Source organism: Daphnia pulicaria, chromosome 4 (genome assembly GCF_021234035.1).
Source record: "Daphnia pulicaria isolate SC F1-1A chromosome 4, SC_F0-13Bv2, whole genome shotgun sequence".
In the NCBI taxonomy this organism is placed as follows: Eukaryota; Metazoa; Arthropoda; class Branchiopoda; order Diplostraca; family Daphniidae; genus Daphnia; species Daphnia pulicaria.
In genome coordinates, this window is record NC_060916.1 from 3,227,647 (window position 1) to 3,240,498 (window position 12,852).

General features: G+C 37.9%; 4 protein-coding genes across 5 annotated transcripts; 1 reads left to right on the forward strand and 3 right to left on the reverse strand.

Moving 5' to 3' along the window:
* Positions 1 to 54: 54 nt before the first annotated feature.
* LOC124336762 (coiled-coil domain-containing protein 25-like) lies at positions 55 to 1,294 on the reverse strand. The gene is made up of 5 exons (XM_046790557.1): positions 1,015 to 1,294; positions 861 to 952; positions 612 to 791; positions 351 to 553; positions 55 to 283 (listed from the first exon to the last, which is right to left on the reverse strand). The coding sequence occupies exons 1-5, from the start codon at positions 1,085 to 1,087 to the stop codon at positions 202 to 204; spliced, it is 630 nt and encodes a 209-aa protein (XP_046646513.1). The 5' UTR covers positions 1,088 to 1,294; the 3' UTR covers positions 55 to 201.
* A 266-nt stretch (positions 1,295 to 1,560) lies between these two features.
* Positions 1,561 to 4,840, forward strand: LOC124336756 (FACT complex subunit Ssrp1-like). Of its 2 annotated transcripts, none has more exons than XM_046790551.1 (12): positions 1,561 to 1,759; positions 1,832 to 2,017; positions 2,085 to 2,300; positions 2,368 to 2,543; positions 2,602 to 2,737; positions 2,814 to 2,917; positions 2,980 to 3,108; positions 3,181 to 3,288; positions 3,352 to 3,535; positions 3,596 to 3,701; positions 3,754 to 4,073; positions 4,144 to 4,840. In XM_046790551.1, exons 1-12 carry the CDS (start codon positions 1,709 to 1,711, stop codon positions 4,741 to 4,743), a joined length of 2,316 nt encoding a protein of 771 aa, XP_046646507.1. In that variant the 5' UTR covers positions 1,561 to 1,708; the 3' UTR covers positions 4,744 to 4,840. The 2 variants fall into 2 exon arrangements, with proteins under 2 accessions (XP_046646507.1, XP_046646508.1); XM_046790552.1 differs by having other exon boundaries at positions 3,760 to 4,073.
* Positions 4,841 to 5,176: 336 nt separating this feature from the next.
* Positions 5,177 to 7,383, reverse strand: LOC124336760. The gene is made up of 6 exons (XM_046790555.1): positions 7,164 to 7,383; positions 6,795 to 7,056; positions 6,561 to 6,715; positions 6,185 to 6,491; positions 5,828 to 6,112; positions 5,177 to 5,755 (listed from the first exon to the last, which is right to left on the reverse strand). Exons 1-6 carry the CDS (start codon positions 7,338 to 7,340, stop codon positions 5,241 to 5,243), a joined length of 1,701 nt encoding a protein of 566 aa, XP_046646511.1. The 5' UTR covers positions 7,341 to 7,383; the 3' UTR covers positions 5,177 to 5,240.
* A 1,960-nt stretch (positions 7,384 to 9,343) lies between these two features.
* On the reverse strand, positions 9,344 to 11,536 carry LOC124336761. Its single transcript, XM_046790556.1, has 6 exons — positions 11,247 to 11,536; positions 10,857 to 11,112; positions 10,627 to 10,781; positions 10,353 to 10,557; positions 9,998 to 10,282; positions 9,344 to 9,921 (listed from the first exon to the last, which is right to left on the reverse strand). The coding sequence occupies exons 1-6, from the start codon at positions 11,511 to 11,513 to the stop codon at positions 9,410 to 9,412; spliced, it is 1,680 nt and encodes a 559-aa protein (XP_046646512.1). The 5' UTR covers positions 11,514 to 11,536; the 3' UTR covers positions 9,344 to 9,409.
* Positions 11,537 to 12,852: the final 1,316 nt, after the last annotated feature.

Here is a 12,852-nt window from a genome sequence, read left to right on the forward strand (position 1 = left end):
AAATCATAGCTATACTTATAATCTCCCTATATTAAAATATATTAAGAAATTATGTTTTATTTCCACATTTTTATTGACCAAGAGAAAACTCGAGTCAAGTGCGATGAATATTTTAATAGCACATATACTTCATACGAAAAGGCTGATCGGTTTGTGATCGAGTTCGCATACACTCGGCTGGTTGTTAACGTAAGCGATTTCTTACATGAAGTCATCGGAATCGTTTCCATCATCATCTTTATTGGTCTTCATGTTCGTTTGCTTCAGCAAGCGATCGTAGCTCCTAAACATGTAAAAATTAACATTTCTGTGTAAAAAAAAATATATAGTGTTTAGTAAATCGAGGTCACCTTAGTTCAGCTTCATCCTTTTTTCGCTTTTCTTCTTCTCTCTCCCTTTCTTTTTGTTCTTTAAGGAGCCTTTTCTTGTCGTCTCTTTCTGCACAGTCTCTCTGTTCTCTTTCAAACCTTAAATCAGGTTTTTTCTCAACTTTGGTTTTGTTGAGACGGTTTACAATTTCATTAATTCTTTTCTCCACCCTAATCTTGCGAACCTATAAAACTTGATTGTTAGCAAAGTGGATAGGAACACATTAAGAAGGAAATCTGTACATCTTTTTCTTTGTGAAATCCAACTTGTCCAACTTCCATACCAGGAGTCTTTTTCAAATTAGACCACAGGGTGTAAACAACATCAATGTTGTTCATTTTATTCCCTTGGATACTGTTCGCTTTACATAATTGTGCTGCATCTTCTAAAATGGCTGCTGGAATATCATCAATAACTTGACCCTACAAATAAGAATAGTAACAGAGCTGTATTAAAAATTGTGTTATTTGATTCAATAAAAAAACCCTTACCTTGTTTAGTCGTATGTAAACATGGGCTGACGATAGCTTGTCAACGTGGAACCAAACATCTTCAGGCCATCCCCACTTGATCAACTCCTCATCTAGTTGTTACTACAAGGATTAATGATCTCATTTTATATCTTACTGATTGATTACTTCTTACTTTCATGTTTTTCTTCTCCCATGAAAAGTGCGCAACTGGGTTGAACGGCGGTGCTGACGAAATAGAAAACCATTTTAAATCTTAAAAATATAGTCAACTAATTTGAGAGGGCCAGCGAGAAAACATTCAGATCCAAATTCCAATTTTTTAACACGTGGATATACTATTTTCTACAATAGTAAATGCAACTTGACAATCCGCCTTGCGGCTGACAGTACTTCGGATAACACTAGAAGAACACGGTCGATCCCTCTTGACCACTTTTTGATCTTTTGATCATGTAATAAAACAGCTCTAGAAAATCTATGGTAGTGAGTGCCATCTGGAGTCTCAACTCTCAACATTGTAGAATCCACATTCCACAATCCTGAAATCCTATCCAATCCAATCAACGAAAAATCTCTTCCCCAGTTTAAATTTCTACTTAAAAATAATTTTTCTATTTTAAACTATGATTTATTTAAAATTTTTCAAATACGGTATCAAATATCTTTAAAATCTAGCGTTGCCCCAAACGAGTTTCACTGGCAACGCTTTATGGCCATTCCTTATACTCCTCCGCTCGGCGCGAAGTAAAATAACCGACTGCTGGTGTTTTACATTGTTACGATTATTCTCTTGCTTTGCTTTCCAGCTCGTCTAGTTGGATTTTTATTCATTTCGCCGATCGGGATTAAAATTTTTTCGTTGTGTGATGGATTTTTTAGAGTTCTCTGATGTTTCAGCTGAAATTAAAGGCTCAATGGTAAGAGGCTCGCTAAATTGTCATATCGGCTACACGTGAATCTTCTTCTATTGACAAAATTTTTTCTTCTAGACTCCAGGCCGTCTAAAACTAACGGATCAGAGTATCGTGTTCAAGAATTCCAAAACGGGTAAAGTTGAACAGATTAGTTCTTCTGACATTGAATTGGTTAACTGGCAGCGACTAGCTGGTGCTTGGGGCCTACGTGTATTTCTCAGAACTGGAGCACTTCATCGCTATGGTGGATTTAAAGATTCAGTAAGTAATTTTTTAACATTTGAAAGTTTTTTTATTTACAATTTCCTATTAATTTGGTTTTGTCTAGGATCAAGACAAGCTGGCAAAGTTTTTTACTCAAACCTACAAAAAAGACATGCTGGAGAAAGAGCTGAGTGTCAAAGGATGGAATTGGGGCCGTGCTGAGTTCAGTGGTTCAACTATGTCTTTTGAAGTTGGAAACCATACTGCCTTTGAGATTCCTCTAAGCAATGTGTCCCAATGCACAACAGGGAAAAATGAAGTCACCTTAGAATTCCATCAGGTGGGTACTATTATGACAAACAATGCTGCAGACATCTTACCTACTGCTTTATTTTCTCTAAAACTAGAATGATGATGCATCAGTCAGTCTCATGGAGATGCGTCTCTTCATTCAGTCCAATGATCAAGGTGGAGATGATGCTGTTGAAGCATTCCAGAAGCAGGTGATGCCTAAAGCAAGTGTCATCAGTGCTACTGGTGATGCAATTGCCATCTTCAGAGAAGTTCAGTGCCTCACACCAAGGTATTTTCTATCATTTGTACTTAATAACATTTGCTCATTTAGTTTTTATCCTTGACAGAGGTCGCTATGACATCAAAGTTTTCCAATCATTCTTTCAACTTCATGGTAAGACATTTGACTACAAGATTCCAGCCTCTACTGTACTTCGCCTGTTTTTACTTCCGCATAAAGATGGTCGGCAAATTTTCTTTGTTGTAAGTTACACATCTCTGAAAAAGAAATTAAGAAAAAAATCATCATTAATCTACATATTTTTATTGTGTAATTCAGGTAAGCCTTGATCCACCTATTAAGCAAGGTCAGACGCGTTACCACTTTTTGGTCCTTCTCTTTAACAAAGATGAGGAGACATCTTTTGAAATACCGTTATCAGAGTGAGTAATTTTGAATAATTCAACATTTTCAATACGTCATCAAAAATCGTTTGTCCTAACAGGGAGGAATTGAAAGAAAAGTTTGAAGGCCGACTTTCTCGTGATTGTAATGGTCCAACTTATGAAGTTATGAGTACCGTCATGAAGGCCATGGTTAACCGAAAGGTTACTATACCTGGAAATTTTACTGGGTAAAATTTTATATTTTCATTTCAAGTGTTCTAGACTGATTTCACAGTTTCCTTCTTTTGATTTATTTATAGCCATTCTGGAACCCCCGCTGTTGGATGTTCCTACAAAGCAGCAGCCGGATACTTGTATCCGCTAGAACGTGGTTTTATTTACGTTCATAAACCTCCTATTCACATTCGGTAGAATTCGTTTCCCTGCAATTTTTGTTTGCATATTTTTTAATTTATTCTTCCTTCGCACAGATTCGAAGAAATTGCAAGTGTTAACTTTGCTCGTGGCGGAGGAAGTACCCGTTCTTTTGACTTCGAAGTTGAGACCAAAAATGGGGTTGTTCACACCTTCAGTAGCATTGAAAAGGAGGAATATAACCGCTTGTACGATTTCGTAAACAACAAGAAGCTCCGCGTCAAAAATACTGGCCGATCCGTAAGATCTAGCAACCCAATGATAGTGTACGTACTAATCAGTTTTTGTTGTACGTAATAGGACAAGTCAGCTCATGGGGATGATTTTGGCAATTCGGACGAAGAGGAAGCGCCCGACGCATATTTGGCTCGTGTCAAGGCTGAAGGCAAACAGCGTGACGCAATTGGTACGTTTTCCTTGCTTAACGAAACAAAAGCCTTTCCACTAACATGTGCCAGTTGCAGGTGACGATTCGGGTGGAGATTCTGATGAAAATGACGAAGACTTCAAACCTGGTGAGGAAAGTGACGTAGCAGAAGAATACGACTCCAATGTGGCTACGACCGACTCGGAAGCATCCGACGCATCAGGTGGAGCCAAGGCTAGTAGTGCTGTCAAGACTAGTAGTGCTGTCAAGGCTAGTAGTGCTGCCAAGGCTGGCAGTGGTTCTGGCAGTGATTCCGATTCCTCGTCTAAAAAGAAGAAAAAGAAGGACAAAAAAGAGGAGAAGGAAAAAAAGGAAAAGGAACCCAAGAAATCCAGTAGCTCGAAATCGGCGGTAATATCATCTTTCAATTTGCCAATAATTTCAGAATTAAAGATTTTATCGTTTATTAATTTTGTTGTAGGCACCTAAAACTCCCAGATCGCACAAATCCAAGAAAGATAAGGATGCAAACAGGCCCAAACGACCACAGTCGTCGTACATGCTGTGGTTGAACGACTCACGGGAACAGATTAAAAAAGATAACCCCGGCATCAGTGTCACAGATCTGATGAAAAAAGGTGGCGAAATGTGGCAGAAGGTTGAAGATCGATCTATATGGGAAGCTAAAGCTAAAGTTGCTAAAGAGGCCTATGATAAGGCTATGAAAGAATATACTGCGTCTGGAGGAGGATCGGCAGTTGCTAGCAGTTCTTCAAAAAGCAAGGACAAAGAGGAGAAAGCCGCCAAGTCGTCCAAGTCCTCTAGCAAGTCGTCCACTAAAACGCCAACCAAAACGCCAACCAAAGCTGCTAAAACAACTCCAGTTAAATCTCCTGGCGACTTCAAAAGTAAGGAATACATCAGCACCGACGAAGAATCCTCCTCAGCGTCTGAAGGCGCCAAGAAGAAGTCCAAGGGCTCCAGCAAGAAGACTGACAAGAAAAAAGTTGAAAAAGAAGAAAGCGAGGACGAAGAAATGGAAAGTGAACCAGAGTCCAGCGATGTGGCTGACAGCGATTGAAGTGGGTATCACATTATACTGTCATGAAAACGTTATTATAAAGGCGTCCGTTGTAGCTGCGTTCTCCGTTATAATACAATGTAATTTCGTTTCTTTATAATCGCCTTTTACGACTACATGTGGATGAAATGTTTGAAGACCGAAGCAGAAACTTCCATATTCCCTACATAAAACAAGTTACCAGTCCTTTTAAAAATAAAATAAAATGTTGACTACTGAGTAAAGTTAACCAAGCAGAGCATAATATCGATTGCCACAAAATTCGAACCATTTCAGTCTAATTTGGATAAGTTCTCTGAACTGACGTGTTTACGTGATAAACGGATCTATTACCCAGTATTAAACACAAAACCCCTGAAACATTTATATCCTCTCGAGAATGGAGATTGTATTCAATTATGTACAACTGTATCTACCAAAAATGCACATCAGCTTAACTTCATTGTTTATTTCTAAGAACCAATTAAATTTCTCTACAACACAAATTCATCTACAGTTTAAAGGGACTCGACGATTTCCTCTTCCAACATGAAACCAGTGAAATGGGTGTGGTGGAAATTGTCATCGTGCAAATACGCTCCTGACGATAGGTAAGAAATTTGTACCCAAACAGTATCGCCTTTCTTCAAGTTTAGGGTCGACTGGAGGGTCACAGGACTCCATTGATTACTAGTGACGACGTTCGAATCTTGTACTGAACCGAACCCGATTTCTTCACCATTCAGTAAAAGAGAGACTTGTAAACTGAAATCGTTTTTCACTTGAAACATCAGAGATGAACAAGCATTAGAGCATCCAGGAGAAAACGCAAGTCCGGAAAAGGAGAAGAAATAGGTTCCCTTGACGAGTGCCTTGAATTTTCCTGTTAGCAGATTCATGGCATTTCCAGCGTTTGCGATCGCAGAATGGAACGTAATTGGAGTGTTGGCTTTATCGAATTTTTGGTTCCGCTGAACGTAAAAGTACGTTGGCGCCGATTTGACGTCAATGAAACCAATCCATTTCTGGAAACCTTTTCGTAATAGATTATCGTGATAAATCAGTGTTTTTGAATAAATAACTAATACAAATTCAAATATTTTACCTGCATCTGTAGGGAGTTTAGAGAAATCACAATAAACGGATACCATCATTTTATGTCCTTTGATGGAAAAGAAACCGCTCAAGGTGTAACCCATTTTCTTTAGATCAACACAGGACTTTGGCATTGGAGTATTGGTTTCTGCACGTTTTGTCGAGGGTTTTGGTTGTCTGGAATATCCGGAGCATGTCAAATTGCCCAGTGTGTGGATACCGGAGGAAGATGGCGATTGAGTTCCACCAAAATTAAGGCGAGTGATTGGTAAAATATTTTTGCTAGTGATTACACCTGAACAAATCAAAAGTTTTCGAGCCAACATTATTTATTTTATAATTTTCTGATGGCAGTAAAAAAATTTACCTTTGTCGGATAACTGCTGTGGTACAAGACTGTCACAGTTACACATGTCTGAAGATTTGGCGCAATTTCCATCAATTCCGCACTGACAGATGGGCATTGTATGCGGATGCGAATGCGGATCCGAATACAGATGCGAATGCGGATCCCTATACGGATGCGGATGCGGATCCCTATACGGATGCGGATGATAGTTTGGTCTTCCATGTGCGTTGTTTCCGGCCCAGAAATTCTGTGAATTCCCATTTCTGTCGATCCACCAGGAGTACATGGTATTTTCGAATTTGTGCGGCGCGTTGAAGCAATCGTACTGGGATACGTTACAAATGATAATAAATTCTCTCAACAGAATATCTATTTAGATACCAACGAAACTTACTGTGATCGGCTGACGGCATTCACTAGACAATTCGGTCAAAGCTTTTATTTGGGCCATGGACGCTTCATATTTGATGGGACGCGAATAACATCCGGGCCCTGCGCAGTGACCCACGTTGATAGGAGCGCGACTATCGTGGTTAATTGTGGTCGAACCTTTTTTTTTAAGTAAAGATAAGTGAATTTATTTGTATGTCCAAATTAGCGAAGAATAGAAAACACAAATTCATTTTACCTGTTGTCATGTCGCAGTACACGTAAATTGGAGTTTCGCCGACGCCTTGTCCGTCCGGATCGATCCATTGCATTCCGGATGGAATCGTAAGATCCATTGAGCGGATTTCTGCGCACGTTCTGCGGATTTTACCCGTCGGAGTATGAGTATGTGGTATTTTACGCGCGTTGTGATCCAATATGGAAGGTAACCATTTTTCGTGTGTTTTCACTTTGGTCTCCAGTTCTTCTACTTTCTTCAGCAAATATTGTTGTTTTACATTCTGTTGTAGACATTTACAAAAATAAATAATCAATTCATCTATTTTTTATAGTTAGCCACGAAAAGGTTAAAAGGAAAAGGGCGAAAATATATAGAGATGAAACGTACACTGTTGTCGAGTTGATTCTTCAATATCTTTACCAGATATTCAAGTTCCCGAATTTTATTCTGAACATTGTCTGGCTGGGCTCTCCTGCCTTGAGCATCAACAGTAACGAAAGAGAAACAAATGATAGAGCAACATAAAATGAATAACACGGGGATAGAGAAACGAATCATTTTCATTCTTTCCGTCTCAACCTAACTGGCTCTGGTCACCATTTGGTGTTTCAATTTATAGCCATTTCAGAGCCGAGCGTTGGAATCTTGAGTATGATTATCACCCTTATTCATTTCAGGTTTTTATCTTAAATGGATTATACATGTAATAAAACATACTTCAGCTATTGCCGTTGTGAAATACGGTCAAATAAGGTTTGTTTCAAACGTTAAACATCTGGAGAAACATCAACACAAAATATTTGACGAAACTAGACTAAGATTAACCACATTTTGAAAACTATATATTTTTTAAATTAATGATTTTATTATTTATCATCCAATTGGTGTTGGTTTAGAATTTGCTGCATATTTTCAATCTACTAGGTAAAAACAGTTTTAACTTTGGCTTTTAGTAGTGAGCAATCTACGGCATCCTTTGAGAATACGCAAGTATGTGATAAGAAAACTGTAGAGGAGAATAAACCTATACAGGCTACAGTATATGAAGTCGATGAGTACATAAGGTTTATAAACTTTATGCTTATTTCTGATTGTTTCACAGCCGCTGTAACAGCTTATAGAATTAAATCGTTATCGTCGATAAGCCTACGGACCATATATATACAACAATTTAAATTTGTTGGTATGTGGATTTTTTAAAAACAAGATAACAATATAAAACTTTGCTCAGCACTTTATGGGCGTGTGGGTGAGAAACAGGTGGGCTGCAACCCAGGTAAAAAAGTACTGCCTTGCACTGTAATAAAATGATAGTTTATTTAAGTAAACTATCATTTTATTGTAGTGGACCCAGTAAAGTAGAAGTATCACCAAGTGGGCGTATTTTTTTTTTGTTTCAATGTCAATATTACTAAAGACACACTGCTATATCACTGGTAGCCTATAGTACTTATCCTATATATATATAGTACTTGTCCCAAAATCCTTCAGTATTACTTGAGTTTTCTCATATTATTACTTAAGTACATTCTAAGTACTTTTTCACCTGTTAACAGGACGACAAGGAATTCGACGATTAAAAAAAAATCATTTGTATAAATTTTGGATTTTTTAAAATCAAATCGCATTTAATCGCAAAATAACCAATCAAAAAGCAAAACGTCCACGTATTCTGTTCGCTACAGTTTCAATATAGGCCTTTTAAATGGAAGTCCCGACATTCCAAAACACAGCAAGACAAATTTACTTTTATTACGTAACCGATGATTATGAGATGATTATATTCTGAATTATCCCTGTAATGCAAGGCGGAGGACTATCTACTATCTAATATGAGGCTATCCGAATAAATCGGAACACAACAATACAACTGGCTGTTATTATGTTACAATACCATCATGTATACAAATACACTATAAAGCCGTAACCATATTCATATAGAATCAGACGTTTCCATTTATCAGCAACCCTTGCAATCACATAAACCTCACGCGTCTCTTGAATGACAGAATTACGATGAGCCTTTAAATTATTCGGTGTTGCTTCCAAGGTTGCTTCGTGTAATATTTTTGAATGAATAATTATTCATTGATTGAAATCAAACCAAGAGATTAGATGTGACGAGTTTTCAAGTGACAATTTCATGTCGCAGTTATCATTCAGTTATTCAAAAATTGTCTAATAATGCGTTTCCCTAGTTTGAAAAATAACTGGGAGACCGGTAGAGATCTTTATAGTCTGAACATATTTGGCTCGTAACATACGGACTGATTAGCACAATCCGTTGATAGCAAACGTTGTATAGCCCTATTGGGCCGTTCGTAAACGACGTCATCTAGTTTTTTTGTTTTTTATTTGGAGGGAGGAAGGTATGCATAGTGCGGGAAACGGGCTTTCCCCAATACCCTGCCTAGAAATTCTAAGATTTTAACCTGGCAAAGGCAGCAACCTGGCAAGGGCAACCGTGCCACATTTCGTGACATCCGTGAACAAACGACATTTCATTTTCATCTTTCACGAGATTGTATGCTATTATATACCAAATAAGAAAAACGCTCCAGTTTAACAACTTTCATTTGACCTTTGTATTAGAATTAATACCATTTTCTCTACGACACAAATTCTTCTACAGTTCAAAGGGAGTCGAGAATTTCCTGTTCCAACATGAAACCAGTGAAATGGGTGTGGTGGAAATTGTCATCGTGCAAATACGCTCCTGACGATAGGTAAGAAATTTGTACCCAAACAGTATCGCCTTTTTGTAAGATCAGGGTCGACTGGAAGGTCACAGGACTCCATTGATTGGCGACGGCGTTCGAATCTTGAACGGAACCGAACCCGATTCGTTCACCATTCAGTAAAAGAGAGACTTGTACACCGAAATCATTTTTCGCTTGATACATCAAAGATGAACAAGCATTAGAGCATCCAGGAGAAAACGCAAGTCCGGAAAAGGAGAAGAAATAGGTTCCCTTGACGAGTGCCTTGAATTTTCCTGTTAGCAGATTCATGGCATTTCCAGCGTTTGCGATCGCAGAATGGAACGTAATTGGAGTATTGGCTTTGTCGAATTTTTTGTTTCGCTGAACGTAAAAGTACGTTGGCGCCGATTTGACGTCAATGTATCCAATCCATTTCTGGAAACCTTTTCGTAACAGATTATCGCGTAATAAATCAGTTTTAAATTGAATAAATGATTAATAAAAATTCAAATATTTTACCGGCATCTGTAGGGAGTTTGGAGAAATCACAATAAACGGATGCCATCATTTTATGTCCTTTGATGGAAAAGAAACCGCTCAGGGTGTAACCCATTTTCTTTAGATCACCACATGACTTTGGCATTGGAGTAGCGATTTCTGCAGGTTTTGTCGAGGGTTCTTGCTGTCTGGAATATCCGGAGCATGTCAAATTGCCCAGTGTGTGGATACCGGAGGAAGATGGCGATGGAGTTCCACCAAAATTAAGGCGAGTGATTGGTAAAATATTTTTGCTAGTGATAACACCTGAACAAATCAATATGTTTTTGAGCCAACATTACTATTATCATTTTCCGATGTCAGTAAAACAATTTACCTTTGTCGGATAACTGCTGTTGTCCAAGACTGTCACAGTTGCACATGACTGAAGAAACAGCACAATTCCCATCAATTCCACACTGACAGGTGGGAATTCCATATGCGTTGTTTCCGGCCCAGAAATATTGTGAATTCCCATTTCTGTCGTTCCACCAGGATAACATGGTATTTTGGAATTTGTGCGGCGCGTTAAAGCAATCGTACTAAAAATTATAATGAATTCCCTTATGAACATGATATTATCTATTCAGATAGGTACCAACGAAACTTACTATGATCGACTGACGGCATTCACTAGACAAATCGGTCAAAGCTTTTATTTGTGCCATGGACGCTTCATATTTGATGGGGCGCGAATAACATCCGGCCCCTGCGCAGTGACCCACGTTTATAGGAGCGTGACTATCGTGTTTAATTGTGGTCGATCCTTTTTTTTAAGTAAAGAAAAGTGAATGTCTTTTTTTTTGTTTCAATTAGAGAAGGAAACAAAAATTCATTTTACCTGTTGTCATGTCGCAGTACACGTAAATTGGAGTTTCGCCGACGCCTTTTCCGTCCGGATCGATCCATTGCATTCCGGATGGAATCGAAACATCCATTGCACGGATTTCTGCGCACGTTCTGCGGATCTCACCCATGGGAATATCTGGTATTTTACGCGCGATATGATCCAATATGGAAGGTATAACCTTTTCGATTCTTTTCACTTTGGTCTCCAGTTCTGCTACGTTCTTCAACAAATCTTGTTGTCTTGCATTCTGTTGTAGAAATTGACCATGTTTTGTTTTATTCCCCAAAAAATAAATGATCAATTAATCTATCCATTATAGTTAGCCACGAAAAGGTTAAAAGAAATAGGGTGAAACTACGTAGATATAGAGATGAAACGTACACTGTTGTCGAGTTGATTCTTCAGTTTCTTTACCAGATTTTCAAGTTCTCCTATTTTAGCCTGAACATCGTCTGGCTGGGCTTTCTTGCCTGTTCTGTCGGGCTTAAACAGATTGACTGGTTTGTCCGGCTTACCTGCTCTCTTACCTACTGGCTTTTCTACTGGCTTGTCTTTGTTGAGTTGAGCATCAACAGTACCGAAAGAGAAACAAACAATCCAGCAACATAAAATTAATAACACGGGGATAGAGAAACGAATCATTTTCATTTTTCCCAGTCTTTGGTCATATATTCGGCGATTTGTTTCAATTTATAGCCACTTTAGAGCTGGAAGCCGGTGTACGGTTATCGCTTCTTTTACGTCAAGTCTTATCTTTCAAGAATAACAAAAATAAGATATATGTATTGACGAGTTTATAACCGTTTCGATGTGAAACATTTAGCTTTTGTCGTTGTGCAATGAAATCAGCAGTAGGTTTTTTGAACTATAAGGTAGCCTATAACAATTACAAACAACAAAATAAACAAATTTAAGAGACGGAGTTTAACCCATAATGTTGAAACGTTAAAATATGATGTTTCCATTATTCATCATCAGGGAAAGCAATTCCTCACTGAATCTTCTATTTTTAATTAACGATTGATTAATCTTAATTTCTTTTTGTGTGCTCCACGTTCTTCATTATATACTAGGAAACGATAGACTCGTTGCCTCAACTTTGACTTTGAGTAATAAAATTTTTTTATTCTTTTATTTTGATAATTATTTGATTTTTGTTTGTTTGTTGTTATGCAGGTTAATAACGAACATTAGAGGAACAAAAATGAAAATTTACTCAAAAACATTTTACGATTTCGATTAATGATTGATGGGCTAGGCCTACGCATTTTTTAAACTGCAGCCTACGCGGCTTTCTTTGGAATTATTCAATTATGTGGTAAGAATATTGTGATTTGTGAGTGGGAATCAATACACCTACGGTATGAAGTCTCAATACCAAGACTTTTCAACCTAAAGTTCATTTCTGATTGTTTAGTAGAGGGCAGCAAATAGGATTATAACTCGTAGGCTATAGGCGCGTTATCAGTGGCTGACCCATAAAAAAAAAAATCTCTATGGGGGATCAAAAAAAGAAAAAGATAAAACTTTACACTGTGGCTGGCATGTGTGTGGTCAGCACCCCACCAAGATAATTTTTCTATGCGACTGCATCGGACTGGATCACAATTTTTTTTTTTTTTTGGGGGGGGGGGGGGAAGGGGGAGGGGCGGAACGCATTTCATAATGTAAATGCGGATAAATATGAAACAAGTGCATATATATATACATATGAACCAAATTTCTAATTTTTTGTGAGAATTTGCTCCATTTTTTTTTATGTATTAAAAAAAGCGTCCTTTGATGAGCACACAACTTTTTCCACCTGCATAATAATTCTCCACCGCAAAATAAATAATTTTTATTTTCTTCTAACAGAACCTTTCTCTTGCATCAATTTTAGGTTGGTAACAAACCTTGGGATTTTAATACCTTGTAGACTAGACGCGCTAACACTCCAACCTTTTACCACTATACACCTGTACAAAGTGTTTATGTCAATACTATA